Source organism: Aquila chrysaetos, chromosome 12 (genome assembly GCF_900496995.4).
Source record: "Aquila chrysaetos chrysaetos chromosome 12, bAquChr1.4, whole genome shotgun sequence".
Lineage (NCBI taxonomy): Eukaryota > Metazoa > Chordata > Aves > Accipitriformes > Accipitridae > Aquila > Aquila chrysaetos.
Window position 1 is genome coordinate 29,656,710 of NC_044015.1, and position 24,984 is coordinate 29,681,693.

At 38.2% G+C, this 24,984-nt stretch overlaps 1 protein-coding gene across 1 annotated transcript in view; it reads right to left on the minus strand.

Annotated features, from left to right (window-relative positions):
* AK5 (adenylate kinase 5) overlaps nucleotides 1-18,549 on the minus strand; it is a 100,352-nt gene extending 81,803 nt beyond the window's left edge. The window contains 5 exon segments of the mRNA XM_030032289.2: nucleotides 8,208-8,321; nucleotides 8,429-8,598; nucleotides 14,794-14,961; nucleotides 15,953-16,139; nucleotides 18,017-18,549. Of these exon segments, the coding sequence (XP_029888149.1) occupies nucleotides 8,208-8,321; nucleotides 8,429-8,598; nucleotides 14,794-14,961; nucleotides 15,953-16,139; nucleotides 18,017-18,076 (699 nt within the window). The 5' untranslated portion in view covers nucleotides 18,077-18,549.
* Nucleotides 18,550-24,984: the final 6,435 nt, after the last annotated feature.

Genomic DNA, 24,984 nt, shown 5'->3' on the forward strand with positions numbered 1-24,984 from the left:
TTGAGTTTTACGACTAGGGAAGAAGTTTTATTCTGAGACTCAGCTTGTACAAAAGGTGTACAGAACCAGCACAGACTGAAGAACTGGATTCCTTCATGCTGATTTCCCATAGCATGCTCATCTTGTGCTGAAGGCAGAGGGTCTTATCCATGTACAGAAATGCATGTGAGGAAGGACTGTGGGGCTCAGGGAAGTGAATTTGACTACTTACTAACTGGAACTCAGCAGAAGGGAGAATCTTTGCCTATGGGAAATGACAGGTTTCTGGTTATTCACAACCTTCTGAATTTTAAATGAGACAAACAGCATATGGCATCAACTCAGAATAAAACTGGTGGGTACATTCTCTCATTTTTTAGAATAATATTTACTAGTAAGTAAATCCTACTCTCTTTGGGTCTGAATCTCCTTCCTAAACTGGAACAAGGAGTAAATTGAAAGTAATTCCATGCAAGTCAGTGGTGCTATTGACATAAAGTAGTATTAAGTGGAAAGATGCTCTCTTCTCCCTGGGGATATTTTCTACATCTCCTCTTGTTGGTGAGAGTAGTGTAGTTGTTTGCTAGAAATTAGATGATTACACTCTCTCTCATTATTCCTCATTAGGCAAAAGACAAAAATGCTCTGTTTCTTAATTCCTGGTATGTTCTACTAGATACTCCCGAGAAAACTTAACTGACAGCTCATGAACAATTGTCATTAATTTAACAGTGCATTTTACTGTAATTGGTAAAGGTTACTAGCAAGCTAGTTTATGTCCATTGTATGGGTGCTCTCCCTTGTAATTACTGGTTTGCTTTTCATAGTTCCATCTCTGCTGGTTACTAGATTGTTTGCATATTTTTTTCTTGTTTTATAAAAGCTAAATCATGAATTGTGTTGTCAAAGAATGAATCCTGCTGATAGAATTTTTTCTGGTAACTGCTTTTGAACCATCTTGACACTGCCCCAAAAATAAGCTTCCAGCAAATTGCCCAGACTACATAATTAGGCCCCCTAATAATTGATTGAGAGAGGCAGGTGTCTTTAGGGAGAACTGATTCAGATTTTCACCTGTGTAGGGCAGCCAGTAGACCAGAATCGTTATCTGTAAACACTAATGCTAATGCTACAAAGAAAGGTCTAAGTAGACCTCTGGTTCAGAACTGCTCAGCAGACACCTCCATCCACTCTGAATTCAGAACATCAGGTCCTTTCCTGAGGGTTAAGGACCAGCAAAGGATGAGCTCTCCTTTGGCTAGTTTGGCTAGCAGAGAAGAGCTCTTGCCCGGAAAAATAGGAAACCTGAGGTCTAGGGTCTCTTACCCCGCAGAAAATTGAACCACTGCTTGCCTTTGCCCGGAGAGTGCTCTAGCTTCCAGGAGAGCAGACAGACAACGATAAGACTATTCCACAGGCTTCCTGCTCAGGCTTGGCTTTAAGACAGCAATGTAAAACTCACAGGGCCAAGGAGAATGAATGAGAAGCACCACAGCAATGCAGACTGCTGATGTGCTAGCCCTCCCACTCCTCATACAGACGACTGGGTACACACATCCAGTAGGGGACTGTACATGAGACTTATCAGCTGGGAACAATGAAGTGGAGATTTGGGAAAAGGGAGCTAGAAATTGAGGTGGGAATGAAATGAAGAAGACACATAGACCATGATACAGAAAAAACACCTTTACCAGAACAAAAACCTATTGCAAAGAACAGATCCTTTCCCCTTAAGAAGATTCACAGAAAGGCTGCATTCATTTTCCTAGTTGTTCTGGAGCCCACACTCTTGACCAGTGACACATCAGGTTTTCTATGAGAAGCTCTTTGCAGAGCATGAGCTTGGCAGTCAGACAGCCATAGCTCAGCTGGCCACAAATACCTATGTGAAACTTTGAAGGGACTGCAGACATCCTTTCTGCTTGGAGATTTAAGTAATGGACTTGGAGGAATAGTACTGCTGTCCTTAGCCTGTGAGGCTGTGGACATCCCAGCATCCTATACCGTGCCATCTACATAGCTTGTTCTACTTTAGCACAATTAATTCCCATAATAATTTTTGTAAGATATATATTTGGGAGTTAAAAAGTTAAGCCAAATAGCAGCCAAGATGAACTAGTTATTCTTTGTAGGTGTAGTGCATTTATGAATATTCTTAGGGATACTTTAAACAAAGAATCAGATATAATTTACTGCCTCTGTTTATTATTTAAATTAAGATTTTACTTCTACAAATATCGTCTTGTCACCCAGGCCATATAACACAACAATATTTTTAAGATAATTTCTACAAAAATAGTCTTTCTCTTTTATCAAGGAATTAAATTATGTTCATTAATGAATATTCCTTAGTTCTAATACCTGTTCCACATTTCATTTCACTATTAACAAAACTTACAATTAATTTATTTTAAGCAAACTTCACCTGTACTTACTCCATTGAAACTCACAAGGTTAATGTTGGTGAAGGAATTACTGAAATCAGAAGGGAAGTTATGCATGAATGACTGAAAGTGGGGGAAAAAAACACAAACCCAAACCCAAGCAGTAATTGAAATTAACTGGAAAATACTGAAGTGAGAAATTGTTTCTCCTGGGAAGGGTAAAAACCTATTGCCATGTGAGAGATTACACAGAAAGTCAAACTGCAGTTTCTTCTTCACAAGTCATTTGAGTTCAATACACCAGTCAGAGGCATTTCATTACAGTGTTACTGGAGAGGAAGATATTTAGCATGCTTGAGCATGCTGGTACTGTAGATGACTTGCTGAATTTCAAGCTGACAGGTTAATGGTAAATAAACCATTTTCTCCTTGGCATTTTCAAATGTGTGCTTGGAATCTAAACACCTTTCTACTATTTGCACTCAGCAGAGATCATGAATACCTTAGAAATTTGTGGTTTAGGATAGCTTTACACCTAGGCTCAAACTGAAAGGCTAAATAAATCAGTATTAAAGATGTGCTACTATGCAGAAGGATTTCAAAATGATCAGAATGCAGAAATTATAATATATTTAAAACAAACATATAAAGTGGAAGTTCTATTTGCTTTTAAGACATTAAAATTCATGTTTTCATTTTTTCTCCACAACCATAACTTGTTGGAACTTTGTTTTAAAGTGAGAGCTGAGATTCTCATAGTCACATGACTTCAGGGTTTTATTAAAAGTACCCCTATCAAAAGTATTGGCAGTATTGACTCTGCTTTCTGGAATTAAGAAATGGGAGTCAGGATTTGGCAACAATCCAAGACTTCCAATGAGAGAAGTTGTATGTCATGTATTCAGTTTTCAAAGAGAAAAATAGAAGCCTTATTTCAACTCAGATAAGAAGTTCAAAGAAAACTGAGAGAAACTCAAGAGAAAACTGCAGTGCTCATGGCTGTGAGTTCTCACAGGCTGCAATGAGTAGCTGACCATTAAGAAATGAAGCTGGTGTAAGTGACCAGAATGGCAGAGTTGCTGCTAGTTGGCAAGCACTGCTGAAAATCTGAAAACATTACTGATGCCATCTTAAAGACTTCTTTCCTGCTCAAAAGATAGGGATGATAGGAACAGTGATATTAGTGAAACTCAGTAAAAGAGAGGGGAAAAAAGCTTTAATTCAAATGTGAAATTCCTCAGATGTGTAAAGTGCTTTTTAATCCACTTATTCCAGATTGACATTATTGCTTGGAAGCAGTGTTTGTTACTTCTGGTTTCTAGATCTGAGCAGAAAGAGAAATACTGTGAGTGCTGCAAATGATATATTGCTTTATCTTAGGCACTTTAGTCATCGACATGCAATGTGTTTTAATACAATTCTGCCTAGCAACACATTGAGAACTTGCTGTCCACACAAGAGTCTGGCAACATAATAAGGAAGAAATCGTCATCTTTTAGCTATACCTATGTTTGGGAATGTTAGCACAGGTTGGTTTGCTTTGACTCGTTTACTAAAAATAACATTTTTTCCCAGAGAAAACTTCAGCTTCTGGATTGGTCAAAGGGATAAAAATGTGCTGGTAATACCAAGAGCAATTACAAGTGAAGTTCAACAAGAATTCATTATCATTGTGTATTTCTATACTACAACATTATGCAGGACAGGTACTGTAACTAGAGTTCAGATGTGTATCCATTTGATTTTTTCACAAAATGAAGAGATTATGAAAGCTCAAATAGTGTCAAGTCTCAGTAACAGCTATGTGAGCCATAAAACTGAAGGAATTATTTTAGCATAAATAATTGGTTACATTAAAGATGTCTACAAACATGGCACAGCTAGATTTTACATGTGCTTGCAAAAGAAACCAGGCATCTTAGCTGACCTCTTCCTTTTCTGCTACTAATATGGTGAACCATTTCCAATATAAATTAGTTTATCTTTACAATAACTCAGCACAGTTCTTACTGGTGAAAGCCATGTAATAATATATACAAAAAGGTTCAGTAAACAGCATTCGGGGAACTATAGTGTTAGTGTTTGGGAGCAAGACAGATTTTATGCCCTTTGTGTCTTGCCTTTCAGTTGTTCATCACCTCCTGTCCACAACATGCCCTGGTGGAGAGAGGGGAGATGACGTGGCTCAGACCAAAACCCATACAGGCTCTCTCCTGGTCCACCTTTCACTGACCACTGTGGCCAGCTCACATCTAGTCCAAGTTTTGACTTCCTGGTCCTTTATGTGACATTGGGTCCAGAAACTTTCTTGATGCCACTGCATCATGCACCACAAAGAGGAATAACATATGGGTAACAAAACAATATAGACTTCTTACGATCAATGAAGACTAGACATGCTTTCCTGAACTAAAATTATGTTAGGTTTTTGTAGCCTGTTTTGCTTATAGATCTTCTATTTTCCTCACATTTGTTCAGTCCCTGTTCCAGCCTTACCTACTCTCTCAATATCTTGTATTACTCATCTCTGTTTCCACTCAGTTTAATAACTTGTCCTTCACATTCTACTCCCAAAATTTATTTTTGATATTACTACATATATTCCTGGAGTTCAACTCTGTGTAAACAATGGCAAAGGAGAAGGCTATATAGTGGAACGTGCCACTTTTAAAATGAATGCTTCTTTGCTTATTTCAAGCTTCCAATACACATCCCAACATACTCAAATGACTAAGGATAAATGAACAGTCACCTTTGTCCCTGCTGCTCATTCCTCCCACTGGCATCTACTCTATATCCTATATGGCTGAAAGAACTGAGAAAGCCAGCATATTCTATTTACCCTTATACAAACTTACCATCATTATTTTAATTTACATCATAAAATCCAAAAGTGTTCTAGCTGCTTCATGGAACAAATAATAATATAAAGTCACTGTTCGAAAGCACACAATTGTATTTTACAACGCTTGTAATCAAAACAATTAACAGCTGCGAAGGGATGATGAATGAGGGAAAATTATTAAATAAATAGTAACTCCTACTTCATATATTTTTTGGCAGTTTCCCTAAATGTAACCTTTAAAATGGCTTGTGACATACAATCTTTTCTACTGTTTCAGGTACATAAGCATTAAAGGGACCATCTGAAAGAATAAGTATTCACCCATGACAAAATTAGTGATAACAATAAGAATTAATTCTTTATTCAGAACTTTTTATCAACAGATCTCAGTGTTCTACAGAGGATGTCTTTGTAAGAAAAAGACATATGTATTACAGAATAATGTGATTTGACTATTTGCATTTTGTGGGATTTCACCATTTCCTTCAGAAGGATATTCCATTGCTTTATAGATCTTCTAACTATAAAGTGTCCTACTATTTAATCAAAACTTTCTTTGCTGAAATTTCAACTAATTATTTCTCATCTTGTCACTTTTGGCTAATGAGAACAATTCTGTTCTGTCCTTCTACACACTGCTAGCAAGAAAGCTATAACATTTCTAAGCTGTGGAAAACACCCATAGCATCTTTAATTGCAGACCTACACAAATTATCACAGCAGATAATTACTGAATTCTCCACAACTCAGTTGCACTTCCCATTGAGGGATCTCTGAGTGCCTTAAAAATGTTAGCACATTTAATGTAAATAACCTGACATGCCATGGATTACTGTCAGTCTCATCCTGTGAAAGAAGATGGGTACCACATCTGCTGATAGTCCCCCTTCCTTACCACAAGACCTTCCTACTTATGTGTGTAGCATTATGGCTTACTAAACAGAGAATTTTAAAGAAACAACAAACATATTTTATTTCTTTAAAATATAAATCCAAGATAAAACACTGAATATATCTCACTGGATTAAACAGATGTTGAAATATATACATCCATTGTACATTTATTTCCGTGGCCTTAGATATGCTCATATAAGAGGTCAACTGTGAAGAAAGGTGAAAAAGGGGGAGCCTAAACAGACCAAATTTTCTCTCCTATGCTCCTATAAAAGCTCTATGATTCCTTCTTTCCTTTCCCATATTTATTTTAGAACAGATAAGATTGAAGGGAGGCCCTACGTGAAGTGCTCTGGGATTTTTTCAGAGACTCAGATAGTCATCTACCTTTCAGGCAGAATCAGGCCTTGAGGAGTATGATTTAGCAAATCCCATTAGACTGAAAATGAAGGAACTCTCTGAGAATATATTCAGGTCTAAAACTACTAAATCCATCCTCGCTTTTCTCTTAAAAAAAAAAAAAAAGACCAATCTACAGCATCCTTGAAGCAAGAGCACATACTCAAAAGGAGCCAAAGTTAGTCAACAAGAACTAACCAGGCTGGCACAGGGGAATATTTCGGGTTAAATGAGGAAACACTGTGAAAGTGTATTAGAATGGTGCAAAGGGAGGGTTCAAACATATCTGAAATATAGTGTCCATCTTTCTCCCCTTCTACAGCTCAGTACTGCCTGAGCTTTTTGTATTACCTCCTGGACTCCACTTCTTAGTGGTATTACTAATGGACCCTATGATAGGTACTCCAGTGTTGTTTAACTGGTTTTCCTTTCTAGAAGGAGAATCTGACCCTAGGATAACTCAAAGCACTTAATTTAACTCCTATCAGTTCTTCCAGATTCACATCCGCCATTCTTTCATCAAACACATCAGCACAAAATTTTAGCACCAAGAAATGCACTTAAGTCACACTATCACACAATATACTGGACAAAAAAAAATAAGGCAAGGAAATGACCATTAAGCCTAAATTTCTGCTGTTTCATTTATAAAATAGTCAATCTTCTCTTCTGCTAATTACAAGGAGATAGAGCTGGCAGTCATTGGCTATTTTCTGTAATAAACTATTTTGTCTGTTTTCTTTAATTTCCTCAATTCAGTCTTCTAAATTTTGCCCGGAATAATACCTTATAAAAGCACACTAATGAAATGCCTCATTAGCTGCTTTCTTTTGTTACTTCTGTCTTGGCAATGCCACTTAGAATTCAAAGTACAGAAACGGTAGTACACCAGCAATTGTGAAGGACTTTGAAACACTCTGCATGAAGGGTGCTCTAAAAATTCAGCACTGAAACTGCAACCTTTACTTGTGACCATAACTGTTATGTTAACAGTGCTTGATCACAAAATGACATAAACTGTTTGTTTTTCCACTGAATTTAAGTAGTTTTAGATTAGTTTAAAATACACACATGAAAACAACATGTGAATAGAACTTGGGAATACAGTTTTAGCTGACTAATCCTTAGAATTGTAGTTTAGAATAACCAAAATTATCTAAATTTCTAAAAAAAGAGCATAATTTCTGGTTTACAAAAACTTGCAACACATGGGCAGTTTTAACCCTTATTTTATTCTAGTCTTTTCAATGCACTGTAATAAACTTGAGATTAAAAGTGTTGTGAAGATACACATTGATTTAAGTATGTTTCTCTTACTGTAGATTAAATTGAACAAATAGATATGGAAATATAATGTCTTCCCCCTTTCTAAATCACTAAGATACAAACAATATTAATTGTTAGAATTGATGTTATTTTCTTCATCTTGAGAGGATTTTCATTACAGAGACAAGAGTCTTGGATTATTGGTTATATTACCACATTGCCTTTTTACATAATATTCTGTCTTCAGACAGGATGTAATATAACGTAAACCAAAAGAATAACCTTTTGTCAATCTGTAATTACATACTTGCAAAGATTTAAAGAGCAATGCTCAGTTAGAAATAACATCTAGTCTTTCTTGGAATCTGACTGATGATTTCAAGAAGCTTAACTGTTGTAGAGATATGTAAGTTATTTTAAGAATAAAAACAATCTCTTACTTGGTCCTCAAAGGAGATTGCCTGGGCAACATCTCTGGGAAATCCATCAATCACTATACCCTCTTCATCAGGGATCTGCATTAATCTCTGCTTTATCTCAGTTATGGTTGTTTCCTTTCACAGAGAAAAGAAGTTATTTAATATTGTAAAGGAGGTTTTCTTGATGATGCACATAAATACAGCATGTACAAAAGTAAACATTAACACAGGATACGCTGTACCTGAGGGGCCAGTTCTCCAGTAGTAATTATTTTAGCAATTAGACTCCATTTTCTATTGCTGCTTGTGCTGTGGATCTTCTTCCTTAACAATTCACCAACTGATATGTAGTTAAATCCATAACGTTCTGCTATTTTCAAACTCTGTGTTCCTTTACCACTTCCTGGGCCACCTATTGGTAATTACAAGCAAAACATTAAATTAACCTTTGATCTGAAGTACTCAATCACATGTGAAATCTTTGCTATTGGCACCAATTTTCCAACCATTATTACAGCAAATCTTGTATTTGCATGACTTGTTACCAGCCATTAGAAATGGTTCTCATCTACCTGATCATAAAGGTAACAGTTTGTAAAATGAAGTAAAAAAAAAAAAAAAACAAAACCAAAAAACTACTTGTGAATTAAAAATAAACACAGTCTTTCAGGCTTGACCTCATTCTAAAGCTGTTCCTGGAAAGGAATTTTTCTTGATTTGTAATAGAGGAACAGGCAAATGAACTTGCCCCTTCCTGAACTCTGTGAATCCAAAGATAGAGCCAGATAGTCTGAAGCGTGTTCATGTTAGAAAGAATCGTACTTGGTTAAATAAGCCAATTAAATCAATGGACTAGTCATGAAATGGAACTAATAAAATCTGCTCCTAAATATGCCTGCATGAGTTTCTGAGGTTTTCTAATTTTAAAATACAGAAAAATATTAAAATGATCAGCTGAGATGTTTCCATAGTGATTTGGTACAAGGACTTTTATTGAACCACGCATACTTCTGGTATTGATGCTTGAAGCATCTGATAGAAATGCAATTTGTTAGGTTCAGCTTGCTAGACAACTTAAAAAATAAAGAGACCCTTCAATATAGCAGGCAGTATACATATCAAAATCACAGAAAACAGTTACATTACATAGCAGGGAACGCTGAAGTGAAGGTCAGCTGGACAGCAGAAGCAAGAATGCATGTAAAAAAAAAATCAGACTATGTCTGAACTAAAAGGAGACTTTATGATGTGAAGAACAGAGAAACGGGAATCCAGTAGGTAAAAATAGGGAATTGTTTTGATAAAAATAAATGTTTATATAGAGAAAAGTCTATGTTACTGAATAGCATAAGAAAGCAAAACCAAAACAAGTGGTTTTATATTAACTCCCAACACTAAGTAGCTATATTTTGGGGTATTATGTGTGAGAACACTGAATTTTATTTCAACAGACAAAGAATTAAGATTTGTTAAAAATATATGTTTTCTATGAACTTTAAAAAATACAGCAATGCAATGAAAGTAAATATGAATACAACAAGCTGCTTCTTAGCAATCGTCTAACTCTTTCTTATATTACCATACTATTACCATATTATTATTATTATTATATTACCATATTATTATTCTTATATTACCGTATTATTCCCTTAAATAGCTTTTAGGCATTTATATAATTAATACATATTTGACTGCAGGATAAGCTTTGCAATATTTCTTCATATATGGCTATGACACTCTCTGTGTAACCAGGTTCAAAACTGTGCCCCAATATTTCATGTCAGAGAGATTTCAGTGTCACCAGTAGTCACTAGGAACTCTTCTGTACCCCTGATGCTGTGATGGTAACTCTCCACCTGGCCTTTGTAACTCAGATTGGGACACATTTGAAGAGAATGCACAGGGAAGCTTGCATATTGTTAAGGTGTTCCCATACCCTGCCCACAGTTTAGTTACACCCTTGGGAAAAAAAAGGTTTTAATCATTATCCAATTAGTTTAAATTATGCTTATATCAAGCCAGGTTAAGACAAATGCAAATAAGAGCATTTATCTGTAATATCCAACTAGTCAATACAGCTACAGATGTTCATAGAACATACAAGCAAAGAAATGAAAGAAAAACTATGTCTTATCTCAGTACAGTAAGGTTACAACTGAAAAATATTTTCCCCTCATTCGGTTCACTTGCTGTTTCTCTCCTAAAAAGGCACATGCTTTCTCCCTATCTTTTGGCAGATTATGTTAGATTTTACAGCTATTTCTCCATTTCAGTTCTTCTAGGTGATCTAGATGGGCTTAGTTTTTTCAGCTTGAACTCCTTCTTTCATAGACAGTTTAGCTATCCTCTTTGTTAGAATAAAGGATGTTTCCCTTTTGTAGATACGCAAGCATCTGATATACTAGGAATCATCTCCTCCACTAAAATGGCTACAAAGCAATTCTGCTTCGGCTCTCCCCACTCCCTTTGATGGCACGCTCAGCCTTCCCCCATGACAAATGCATTTCACCAAACCTTATGTTGTGTTTCACTCCTGTATCAAAAATGTACCTGAAACAAATGTTCAAACAAAATAGTTTACAGTTTATTACAGGCTCTTGGTAATTTGGAATGATAGTAGGTTTGGAGTAACTGATTCCCAGTGTCTTTTCTCTTACGTAGATGAAAACAACAGCACAAAGAAGTGCAGCTAATTGTTCGATGATTGCTGCCAGTTTGTATGGATCAGATTTTGCCAGGTGAATGGATTACTACTTGTTACTGGAATGTCTGTTCACTCTGTGTAAAGGTTTCCATAAGCAACCCTCTCTCTATATATAAAGCCATATGCTGCAATCTAATGAGCATAACATAAATAATGCATCTTATATATGTGTGTGTTTATACATATGTGTAACATTTATTACTATGAATTATGTGGCTTTATTTACTGGCAATAATCCTAGCTACTGGAAAAAAGGGGCGGTAGGTTGTGACTGTGCTTTGGAGCAAAGGGTTTATAAAACATACTGGAGCCAATGCTGTGCTTAATTCCTGCATACAGAAAACTTCAAAGGAAGCAAATTCAGTTATTTCCCTGGAGACTCAAGACAAGTTTGAAACAGACTATGTTGCACCCCAGAAACAATAAAGATGCAAAACATATATAAGTAACGTGTAGAAAATTAGAAACAGAAAATTTAACAAGGAAAATAGTATCCGCATTCCAGCAGAGATACAAAAGATGCCAGAAAAACAGAACTCCTACTTGAAAAAACATCAGTCTTTGTAAAACCATAAAATAGCTGAAAAAAGCTTTTTGAAACTAAGTAGATGATAGACTTTACACTCCTGTTAGGAGTGCCATTAAAGAGAATCAGAAAAGAAAATGTGTAGTTTGGCACTTCTTTCTATTTGAATTGCAAGCAGAAAAAATCTAATAAAGTCTTTGCTTTAATGTTCATAAACTTCTCATACATTTTGTTTTTCTCAATCCAAAAATAAACCTTTATAGCAACCTGGGATTATCCATTTACAATCTGAGGGGAAACATTCAGGTAATAAAATAAGAGAAAAGTGACAGGACAAAATTACTTCCCACAGCAAATTATTATAATTTATTGAACTATGTATCCATTCCTGACTCTTTGATAAATCATACTGACAAACTGTTAAGAAGAAAGGAAAATCAAATCACTTTTGATTTTCATTCTTTTCACTTATTCTGAGATTATACATTATTCAAGAAAAGCTTGATTATCTTACATATTTCTTAGAAGATGTCTAGACTAAGGAACATTTGTTGCATCTAAAATTATAATTGCTAACTGGTTTCAAGTGAAGATTTGTATGCCCCAAGAAGTTTTCCTAAAGCAGTTGTTTTAATCTAGTTTTGTCAATGGAAGTTAAAAATTTCAATTTTGCTTATATTGTTGTAGATTCAAAATAAATTAACGTAATAATAAGATTTCTGAAAAGACTTATGATTTTAAAATCTAGCTGTGGACTGGATTTAACAAATCAACAGGCCAGCTGCCTGCTGACAGCACTATCTTTGATCTATCCTTTAAACTTTGATTATAAAAGGAAAACATACTCTTTTAATATTAACTAGTATTTTTAATCAAGCGCAGTTTAAAAACATACTGAACTATGGGGCTAATGACACCAGGTAATTCATTTGTTAAGATCTTTGTATTCAGGCTGTATCAATAGTAAAAATGTGTTTGTCAAAATATGTTAGGAAGCACATTTTTAAACACAATCTAGTTTCCTAGTGTTATAATGCCTTAGAAACTTAATTTTCCAGTGATTCATGTGTGTGCCATCCTGGCTGGTTCCATCTGATTTTTCTAAAATCCAGTCACATACTCACTTTGCAGCTTTATAGCTTTACATTTCACCAGAAGACTTTTCTGCAAACACAGGAAAAGAACAAAACCCCCACCTTTATTAGTGAGTTCTTTTTTGCCTTGCAGCTGCCTGGTTCATTATAAGGATGATAGATTTCATAAAGCAAAGAAGTTGTAAAAACCTTTATGGAAGCATTAAAAAGATCTTGGGCTTATGCATTATTAAAGAAAAGTTCACCTAATACGTGAAGCAGAAGACAGGTCTTTAACTTCTATTCATTTCAGTCCCCAACATTGAATGGGACCAGTACCATCTGAGCTTGGCAGTATGGTTAGTTATCACTAGTTAGACATAAATACCTTGCTTAACTGAAGTTCTCACCAGCATTTTATGCAAAATGAAAAATATGCAACATATTTTTGTGTATAATATTTGTATCTTGAAATTAAAAGTACACTTTTTTTCATTTTCTCTCTTTCATTCAGTATATTAGTTATTCTTTTGTTCTTTCCAGTGTGTGTTTTTATGTGCTTTCTCAATAGAAAGTTGAATTTTGGAGAAATTTTTGTGATACTGTACAAAATTGGTCAATAGCTGCTAAGCTACATATAGTATTGTGTTTCTATCAGACCACACTATAATAGATAGATTCAGAGAAACTCAGTTGGAAATTAACCCTAAATAGCCTTTGTAGAATGTTTACAATGTTTCCTATATCTATGGGAGAAAAGAAGAGCTCTGTAAAATCCCTGGTCTGTTCACTGGATGCTGGCATTCAAAGATTTCACTTCAAATACCTCTGCACTCAGTTCCAGAGGTGAAAGCCAACCTCTCTTTATCTCACCTAGATCAAACCTTCATTCATCACTCTACTGCAACAGAGCTACATGGATTTCAATGCATTAAGAGCCTTCTGCGGTCACTGAAAAGGAGCCAGTTTTTCTCCTTTATGAAAAGGAAGGCTAGCTAATTAATGAAGATGAAAGAAAGGCATGTGTTATTTCTCCATCTAATGCAAGCTTTATAGTTCAACAGTGCATGGAGAAATCTGCATGTTGAGATTTGTAATTCTGAAACAAAAGATTAAGAAAATTCAAATGCCTAAGCAATTCTTTCGGCATACCACAAATATCTAGAAAAACGCCTGTTTTTCTGTTTTCAGTATATTCCAATATCACATTTCTGAGAACTGCTGGACGCAGAGCCTAGAGGACGTGCTGTTCTTAGAGATCCCACTCTATAATACCTAGAAGACACTTATATTCTCTTCTACTATACTACATACTATTCTCTTTTATCGAAGCAATATCTCTCTTTAATATGAATAAGGCTTTATAGACTAAAAATGTGATTCTCCATCACCTGGCACCTGTGCTGTAACTACTTAAACAGTCCAAAGAATCAGAGAATTAGGCCTGACAGTAAAATTTCGAAAGACAACCATCCCAGATGACACAGAAACTAACTCAAAGAACTTAAATTCAGAAACAGCATAAAATGTTGATTGAGATTTAAACTGTAGCTATTTCTTAATAAACAGTATGCTTGTCTGAGGCTAGAAAGTATGAGTTGTTTAGAAAGGACACTAAACAGCACACAAGAGAGAACTTGGGGAGAAAGCACAATTAACTCATGCTAACTGATCACTCATTCTCCCTGGCGTTGGCACAGGATTCATTCGCCAAATAGATCTAGGGATTAATTTATCAATGCAATGGACTAGTGACCATGTACGCTCACTCCAGCTGGACATACCAATCAGTTTTCAAGGTTCTAAATATAGAGGACAACAGTTCCCTATCACCTTTTTGAGCTGGCTTATCCAATATTTTTAAATAACCTTTTTTGTGAGCAGCTTTGAGTACTTCTACGATAGTGTTTTAGTTCAGATCCAGATCACACTTTGGAAGAGCACTTTGGTTCACATGGTGGAGCTGTCTTGAAATGCATGAACCGGGTTTTTTTTAGATTAAATCAAACTGGCAGATGTGCTCCATAAGCAAACCATAAGCTCTCCAGCTGCTAACAGGCATCCAGTCTACAGAACATGGCCACACGTGCTCACTGTAACCCCTAAAATGCTTACAGTTGGGATGCTATATCTTCAGCACTAACAATTTCACTTTCTGATACACTCTAACTGGGCTGCACCACTTGCTACAGCAGATGGAAAAATTGTATTTAAATACATATAGGCATTCAATGTATTTGCAGAACAAATAAAAAGGCAAAGTAACAAAGATAAAATCTTGTCAAAATGACTCTGCTTTCATACCTATGACAAGGATAATTTTTGGTCGAGGTCTTGCAGGATCAAATACATCATACTCCTCAATTAGCTCAGCGGTTTCAGAGAGGTCGGTGTCACTTTCTATTGAAAACTGTTGGATTGGAGGGAGTCGGTCATACCGTCGGTATGGGAAGTTAGAATTATCAGGCATCACTGTAAAATAGTAAGATAAACTGGGAATTGTGGAAATACACAGAAAACTCAAAATCTATTGTGTACACAGATTTAAATAAGTATAATAAATAAACATAAAGTATAAATATCTCCTAATTTTACAATGTCCTTGCTGTTACTATATTAAATATTCCTTGCTTCTATTTAGCTGATTTATTAAATTGGAACCACTAGAAGCCAGTTTTCTTTGGTGTTTTTTTACAAGCACATCAGCTTTTCTGTGAAAATCTGCCCATAGCACCCAGAGTTCAGCAGTGGCCTCTCAGCAGAAAAGCCTTGTATTGCGCAGATAACCTGTGCTACTAAACAGAACTCTTGGTGATACATGTTGTACACAGCGACAGAGATAGTATTCTTGCTAATTAATTTAATGAAATGCTGGATGGCAAGGAAGAATAACTATGGCGACTGAAAGATGAGCTAATTACTCTTTGTTAGCATTACAAATAAAATAATTACAGGTATTGGTATGACATTTGCTTAGATTTTATAAGATGCACCTTTTTCTAAGAGTTTATAATTTACACTGTATTTAGTGAATGAGCATGTAGCTCCAATATAAACTAGAAAAACAACCTAGTGTAACTGCATTGAAGTTAGTATGTACGTCACCCATAAGGACCAACTAAAAATATAAGCCAACTGCACTGAGTCAGCTTTGCCCCTGTCTTTGCAAATGTTTTAGGTAAGATAGGAGAAATCTCTCCACTAATGTGTTAAACATTTACACACCAAACATCCATCATTAGGCTGCAAAATGATCACAATTTCTCCTCCTGCATAGCATCCGTTATGGGAGAAGAAAAACAAATGCCAAAACACAAGGAAACAGAATCCTTGAGTCCTTTGCCTAAGGAAAATCAGAATGAGACATGACCTGCTATAGAAGTATGTACAAAATAATTCAGTAGTGGATGTAAAACCACTCACAGTACAAGAAATATAATCATTTTTATACTTAATACATTACCATTCCTGAAAAAAGACCTCCTGGATTGTCCTCCATTGAGTGGAGGCAGGGTCTTCTTTTCTGGGCTGACAAAAGTGTCCCATTTCACTTTTTCTGACCCTCCAAGCTCTTTCACCTTCTGCAAACAGCTTTCCAAATATTCAACTGGGTCATCAGGTTTGTAACACATTAATCCATTCAACAAACTCTGCAATGTAAGATCAGAAATACATACTATAATGGTAGATGTCAGGAAGAAACAAGCACTTTTACTTTGAATTTTACTTTACACAGAGAAACCCCATATTCCTTGTATATTCAGACTACCCATTTCAAGCCAATGCGTGAGAGTGGGGCCTGCAAAAATCGTACGATTGTGGTTTGCCAATGTCACAAAAATGATTCAGAACAAGAAGCTCGTGGCTATGTCTTTATATTTGTCTGTTTGCACGGTAATAAAACCTGAAAATAGTAAAAAAGGTCCCTACATTTTTCTTAGAACGACTACTGGCACATATATGCAGAGCAATGTACAACCTAGGTAGCCCCCAAAGTTACATATTCTGCATAGCCTATCAGATCACTAAAACGTATCTTTTCCTTAAAGACCGGTGCACCCACAAGTATCTTATCCATATTCTTGAGTCAACATTGACACAAATAATGAAAAAAAGACTTTTAACCATCACGAGAAATACTCAAATACCGTCTTGATCAGTATTGGGGAAAAAACCCAAACCCAAAGTTCATAGGTGCTTCCAGATTTAATTGGCCAGAAATTCCCAGCCATTAGAAAACCCCTGCCTACAGTACTAATTCTGCTCCCATTGCACCTACAAGCATTATGGGGAGTGTGGAAGAATGAATGTCAGGCTCTCCTCTGATGCATGGTAATTGATTTTCCTTGACAAAGTGATACATAAGTCACCATCTCACCTCTCTGCAAGACAACTGCGTCCAACCTTCTCTTTAACAGTAAATGTCTTCCAGGATGATTTCTGTTCCTTTGTGCTTTTCCTAATTTTTGTGCAAATAAACTTGAGGGTCACAGTTGGTGTTAGTAATAAAAATGAATAGCTCCAATTCAGGATTTGCTCAGTTATTTGTTATCTACAGTTCACACAATAATTGTTACTTACACACATTTGAATGTATAAAATAGGCTATAATTTCTATGCATCTATGCCCTTATTATACTACTTAACCAATCACAGCAATTAGCCATATATTTTTGTAGAAGATATGCACCATTTTTTAAAAATTGCTGGCTCGAGCTTTGAGTCTCTACAGAAAAACAGTTTTGTCTGCATCTCTTGTTAAACCATTCACATTCTAAACGTGTTAGTAAAACGTTAGCATGGTCTCTGTCCTGTAATTTTCAAATACATAAAAAAAGGTCTAGCCTGAGGACGGAGCAGGGGAAATACCTATGTGTCTCTGTGTGTGTGTGTGTTTTATATAGATGGCAGGATGTCTGTCTGATTCGGGCGGAAAAAAAAAAAATCCCCATTGCACCGAGAAGTAATTATCGACCATTAGCGGCAGGTAACTTGGGAGGGAGCTAAACAAAACCTCACTGAACAGTTGTGGGTTTTTTCTTCTCCCAGACCGACGAAAACCCGGAGAAAACCTGAAGGACACCCCCCGCCTGAATTCCTCGGCAGCGCGGCCCCGGGGGTCCTTTGCCCTGCGGACGCCCAAGTTCGCTCCCTCCCCAGGCGGCTGAAGGAGGGCAGGCGCGGCCGCCCGGCCGCCTGCGCGCCCGCGGAGGCTCGCGGCAGTCGGGCCACGGGCAGCCGCTGCCTCGCCGGCTCCGCGGCCGGCAGCCCCCACCCCGGCCCGCGGGGCGCCGCCGGGCGGCCCCGGGAGCCGCGATGGCCCGGCAGCGCCCCCCGGCGCGGGGCGGGGGCCAGCCCTCCGCGGCGCGGCTCCCCGCGCAAGGTACGCGCGCCGCAGCCTCTGGCTGCTCCGTCCTTCCAGCCGCCTTCGCCCCGCTGCCCGCCGCGGGGTCCCAGCGCGGAGCACCCCCGCGACGGGGCGAAAACGCTCCTCTCCACCACCCCCGCCCCGCTCCGCCTCGCCTACCTCGAAAAGCTGCGGGATCTCCCTGCGGGCCAGATACTCCTTCGCCTCGCCGGCGCTCATACCGCCAGCCGGGGACGGGGGCGCGGGTGGGCAGCGCCGAGCCCCGCGCACGGCACGGCACGGCGCGGCGCGGCGCGGCGCGGCGGTGCAATGCGGGAGCCTCGGCGAGGCTTCCGCGGGCGGGCGAGCCGGGGCGGGGGGGAGGAGGGAGGCAGGCTGCCCGCCTCCCCGTCCCCGCTGCACGGAGGGAGCGAGAGCACGTTCTCCCCCGGCGGGGAGGAAGATCGTGCGCAGGCTGCCGGGGAAGTTTCGGGGGTGCCTGCGGTGAGGCACCCGAGCGGAGGCGGTGAGGGGCTGTGCCTGGCTGCCAGCCGCGGGCAGGGTGCCCCGGGAGAGATCGGACCCGGCTCCCCGGGAGGCACCGTCTGCTCCTGCCGTCCTCAGGCGCGCCCCGCACGCTGGGAGGGCTGTGGCAGCGACTGCGGGGAGGGCTGTGCACGGGGGTAGCGCAGAGGTAGCGGAAGCTTCCCGGTACACCGGGCTCTCTGCCCTTGGCATCGGGTTTTGGCGTTTTGCAGAGCGAGGCGTTTCATACGCTTCGGGCCGGTAAAAGGCCACGAACTAGGATCACTCGTGAGCATCTACGATCTGTGGTCGTCAGGTCGCAGGAAGAGACCTGAAGACGTCTCTGGTCCAGCGTCCTGCTCAGAGCAAGGGCAGCTCTTGAGGTCAAACCAGGTCGCTCAGGCCTTTATCTGGTCTCATCTTGCAAAACCACCAAGGATGGAGACCGCATAGCCTCTCGGGCAACCTGTGCTTGGCTGGCCTCGTGGTGAAAAAGGGTTTTCTATTCAGTTAGCACCTCCCTTGTCTCAATTTGTCTCTTGCCCACCATTGCACCGTTGGGAAGAGCCTGGCTCCATCTTCATGGTAGCCTCCTCACAAGCATTGGAGAGCTGCTCTTATGTCCCCTCTGAGCCTGCCACAGGCTGAACAAGCCCAGTTCCCTCAACCTCTCCCCAAGGGCAAGTGCTCTCATCCCTGACCACCTTTGGGGCTGTCCATTCAGCTCACTCCAGCTTACGAACATCCCTCCTTTACTTGGGAACCCAAACCAGGATGCATCGTTCTGGATGTGCTCTCAGGTGTGCAGAGTAGGGATTAGCTTCTGTGACATTCTGTAGCATACTGGAAGTCAGAGTAGATTATTTCAGTTGCTTAATTGTCCTATATCAAGTCCGATGTTCCAATTAGATTTTAATTTTGTTGATGATCTTTTCTAACACAACATCCATGTAGTTTCACACCCTAACAGAAATAGGTTACAGAAGTGCAAGGTTACGAACAACAGTGAGCAACTGCTTTCTGTATCTCAGTATTTCTCAGACACAGGATAGGTCTTCTCAGGAGTCTTTTAAGAAACTTCTCCCCCTTGTGTGTGATTTGTGGATCAGAATCAGTTTGACAAGCTTCTCCCTCTCAGCTGCAGCCATGTTCTTTGTTCTGCTGCTTCTGTAGTTAAACGGCCCTCTTTTTCCTCTGCCCTGCTTCCAGCTTTTTATGTAGACACTTTCCTTTCTTCTGGAGAGGCTTCCAGTCCTTGTTCATTCCCCAAACTGCCAAATGCTGCCCCAGGGGCAGTCCCATGATCTTCTGACAAACTGGACTGGCAAGTTTTCCAAGTCATCCAGTTACTCCCAGCAGCTTCCACTTAAGGGCAGCCACTAACGTCCCTTTGCAGCAGTTGACTGACAGATGGCCTATTCTCCACTTCTTCAGGTGAAGTATCTTTGGGAAGAAGTTTGGATTAGACAGTTTAAAATCCTTTCCAGCTCCATTTTCTATGAATCCAGTAGTGTCCACTTAGGGAAGCTGCAGTAATGTCACTGAATTGGCACTTCTCACGTGTTTAAGGAAGATGTTAGTCTTTGCTGGAGAGTTTAATCAGCATTCATCTGCAGTCTTTCTCATCCTCCCCTGAACTCTGGATGTGACTTTAACCCTACTTTCTCTTGCTAAGATTTTAATACATCTAAATGTAAATTCATTGAAAAGCACAGTATCTTAATTTTGATTGAGTAAAAAATACAGTAGGCTCCAATGTCCTAATCAAAAGATAGGAGATATAATTGCTTTTAAAAGACCTTAAATGAAGCTTGATGAGAGGAAGACTGAATTAAGTTAAATAGATAATTTCTTAAAATAAGATCTTTCCTAAGGAGGGCAAATGGAAGATGCCATTCTATTTAGGAAGAAACAACTGTGCTTTTGGCATTTTGTGGTTTTAATTTTATTGTTTTTTTAGTTTATACAAAAAAATTCAGCTGTATTGTCATAGTCTCAGACAAATCCATTTATAGGCTTTCAGCATATATATTGTTATATATTCAACGTTTCTAGGTAAATCAGTAATTCATCCAATGTCCTGGATTGACAGAGAAAAATATTTCCTTTCATATGCTTGCCATGGCATCTTCCTCAGGAATGTGAAAAATTTTTGTGTAAAGTCTTGTCTGGGATGTTTGGTTTTTACTGTAGGCTCCCAGGCATTTTGCTTAGTTAGATAATGCTAACAGAAAATAAAAATTCTGACTATTCTGCCATAAAACTATTATTGTTATGCACATCTAAATTATTGTTCAAAAAAAGATTGATTTCGAGCTAACCTGATTTTTGTTGCACAAGATCAAATTCTACGTTGCAGAAATTACCACCTCAGCAAAAATATGGCCATTTAGGAAATCTGTCAGACTGAATGTGTGAAATGTATCTGGAAAGGGTATTTTTGGATCTAATAATATGGTACCTCCTTCTAGAAGTAATTTGTTATGCGTTTGCCTTTGGCAAAATCTCCATACTGAAACAGGGTCACAGGTGGATGCTTCTCAAAGGCTCTGAAGAACGTCGGCAGCAACAGGTTAAGAATATGTTAACTAAATGGGCATACAAAGCTGGGTTATTTGTCATTTCAGGTATGTAGGTAACGTAAAGGCAGCTGTTAGAAGGTTAGCTGTTTGTCATTTAACAGTATCTGATCAAGAGTGTGGATGGAAATGAAGTGGTCTTACTGCCTTAGAAAACACAGGATGCAAAAAAAGTTCACAGAAGTGGGAACATGGATCTGAACTCCCGAGCACTGCCCATTCCTGAAGGTACAGACAGCTCTTCATGGTACTGGGGTGAGGCTGGAAGATCACTTTGGTTATACTTCTGCCACTTCCTACCTCTTCTGGAGGGGAAGAAGTTACAGTAGAAAGAACAAAATTTTGCTATAAAAATTATAACATTTCTGGAAATTTATCTTGAAAACTTCTTATGGATTCTGTACTGTTGGACTGATTCCATTCTCATTCTTGTTGGTTCCTCCAGTAACTGGAGCTGAACCAATATGAAATTACTATGGGATCAGCTGGAATATGCTGTCTGGGCCTTCTCTTCTTCTTGGTTAAACCAATTACCTAACACCCATAGCCTTCAGTCAAAGCTTAATTAGGTTCTGTGTTTTCAAAAATCACTTCAGAATCCCCCAGTGTTTTATAAGAGTCTTCTAGTTTTTTGTCTAGTGCCTGTTCAAAGTGCTAGTGGCTGGCATTTTTCACATAAGTTGCTGCTCTGCTAGATGTCTTTATTAAATCAGAACTGATGTCCTTGGATTGATGCGCTTATACGGGCTGGTGCAAGATATGTGGACAGTTTGAATTTGTAGATTCTGTAAGTAAAACAGTTATATGTGGCCTTTTAAATAGAATATGCTGAATTATATGCTTCTGATCCAGAAACAATATGCATTTTAATGTAAATGCAGAACTTACTGCAGCCCCATATTGTACCTAGTGTGGTGTAAATTAATCCAAGATTGCTAAAACGATCTTTTCATTTTAATGAGAAACCTGTTTCTGAACTCTTTTGCTACAGTGTTGTTAACATTTTTTTAAAACCTGCTGTTTTCCCTCCTCTTTCTTTTCCACTATGTTAAACCTTTTTTTTCTTTTCTACTGATATCTAGAGAGGTTGCTTAAGTGAATGAAATCACTAATTGAAAGGTAGTGAAAAATCTACCTAGAAAAATCTAATCTCTGGATCTAATTTTCACTGAGTCCCAGAAATGCCATTTTATGTAACTTTTGAGGACACCAAGATGAATAAAACCTGGGAGGGAAGAAAGAATATTGTGCCACTTAAAAGTTTGAGGATGCATATTTCAATCTGCTGAGGAGAAAAAAAAAAAAGCTATGATCAAATCACTCTTTAACCTTTGTTTTGATAAACTAAATAGCTGTAGCTTTTATTTTCCAATTACAATGTAATCATTCCTGTGACCCTTCCCTGAACTCTTTCCAATTTATCAACAGGCATCTTCAGCAAAGGCATCAAACAGGACACACTGTTCCAGAAATGGTCACACCAGTGCCAGGTACTGATGTGATTCAGCCTGCCTATAACATCCTCACAGTCTCATTCTGTTGTTTTCACGCTGATGGGACTGAATTTGGGTACTGGTCTTGGTGTTGCAATGGGGTTCACCTTTAGCTGGTTATCTAGCAGACTCCCAGCAGCTCTGCTTTCAACTCTGTTTTCTCACATAGATGGCTCCACTCTAAGATCAACACTTGCTCTTTATTCTTTGATGTACAACTTCATGTATTTGCTTGCAGCCAATTTACCAAGAAATTGGCATGCTCAGTACCAATGAGCTATCCCCTTTGTGAGTTACCACTTCCCTGGTCTTTGTTATCTGCCAGTGGTACCAGTGATTTTTTTTTTTTTTTTTTTTTTTTTTTTTGGTAATCGATAAAACTGTAATACAGCATATGGCCAAAACACAGTTCCCATGGGACCAAACCAGAAACTCACTTAATATATTCCATTTACACTTCATTTTTGAGACCAGTCAATTAGTCATTAAATATATGTGCATTAATTTTGTTTCATTCAGGTTTCCTAAACAAAATATCCTGCAGCACTAAATAAATGCCATCAGATCAGCACTTTTTTCTTCATCAGCCAAAACGAACCTTCTTGATCAAGTATCTGTGGATAGATCTGAGAGGAACTATTTTTCAAAAACTAGCATTGACTAGCATTAATTACATTCCATATAAACTATATTCCAGTATGTTCTTATCAGTTCTGTTTTTCCACTAAGTTCCGTGTTAGACAGACAGGCCTATAATTCCCTACGCCACCACCCTTTTAAAGTACTGGTCTAACATATTCCCAGCATGCAAATATTTCAAGGGTTCTTAGAGGCCTGAAATGTCCTTTCCAGCAGTTTTAAAACTCCGATACAACTTATCCAAATATGCAGATTTATTCAGTTGTTTTTAGTGGCTACTATTTATAAAACTTTCCCAACTACAGTTGTAATGGAGAATGTTTCATCATCATCCTATGGTATAATTACATCATCTGATTATTTCTCTATATACAGAACAGAAATATTTAATGAAGTCTTCCAATTGGTTTTGTTATATCTATGCAACCATATTCCAATAATATTGTTAGCATCCTTTTCTTTCTTCTATTCAGAAAACCAGCTCTTTTAAAATGCTGTTCCGCCAGTCTGACCACTGGGTTTTACATAATTTTATTTCCCTTCTCATTTTTTTACATTTCTTAAATCTCCTGCATATATTTCTTGCAGCTTCTAGTATTTGTAATAGATGTTTTTCTTATTCTTACGTATCTTTATTTTCAGGCCAAATTGCTTTTTAATCAGTGCTGTCTTCTTTTTTTTTCAGTCATAGTTTGTTAGTGTTTTGGCTGGTTTTTTAGCATTTCTTAAATAATTCCCAGTTTTCATGCATATTTTTCTATTTAAGTCTTTATCCTTGATCTGGCTCATAATAATTAGATAGTATGAGGATATTGTACAGGCATTATATAACTTAATGAATTCAAGGTTACCACCTCAGGAACTCCTTAAGCCTCTGCGAGATGGAAGGCAGGAGATCCTGTTGAGGTTTTCCTTGTTCTTAACTCAGTCCCTAAGATGGCTGGTCACTACTGGTGAGAACACAGTCTGGCGGCTTACCCAGACTTGCAGTCTGATCCATTACAGCTTCTCGATGCTTTTTGCTTTTATTTTATGTCACTTAAACTGAAATTCCGCCCCCCGCCCCAGTGTTATAGAAATTGCTTTTGGGGAGGATTATTTTATTTTCCTCAGTTACCTTTCTTCAGTAACTGATTAATAAATACTCCAAATCATTTGAAACTGAATTTTCAATGACTTAAAAATGCTGTACTATTTTTTTTCCAGTAAAGTCTTAATTTCCTTGCCTTTTCATCCTAAGGGTCCAGCCACAGATTTTAAGGTTCTAATCTATGAATTGTCCCCAAATAGATACTGACAGAAGGCAATTTCTGTTTATCTCATTTACTCTTTATGAACTAAGGAAATTCAGGTAGCTGTAGAAAAAAAAAAACAAACAACACAAAGAAACACAGCAAAATTCAGTTAATAAAATAGGCTTGAACTGAATAATTACTTGTGGGCAGTGGTGGGGGGAATAGAAAAGAATTCAAGCACAGCTATTAGACTTCGTCTTGGGAATGCTATGGAGCATAAGATTGTCAGAAAGTATGAGTCCCTGCTACTTATCAATTGAGTTTTATTTCAGTGGTATAATGGACCGGTGCCTTACGACATTATTTCTATAACCTGTTATTCAGCCATACAGTGAAAATCTTCCCTCCTTAAAAATCACCTTGATACAAAGTACAGCTCTTGAAAAGATAAGCCTCTTGATTTATTTTTTTTTAATAGAAAGCTAAATGAATTGAAAGTAATACCAACTTCCTATATGAAGAGCTTAGAAGAGTCATACCATGATTTCAGAGATTGCTCACACTGAGAAACCTTCAACACTTTTTGATACTTGTATCTTTACAGTGGCACAACACATTGTGATGTCAAGTCATAGGGAAAAAGGTGCAAGTTAGTTTGATATAATTTTTTTTTTACC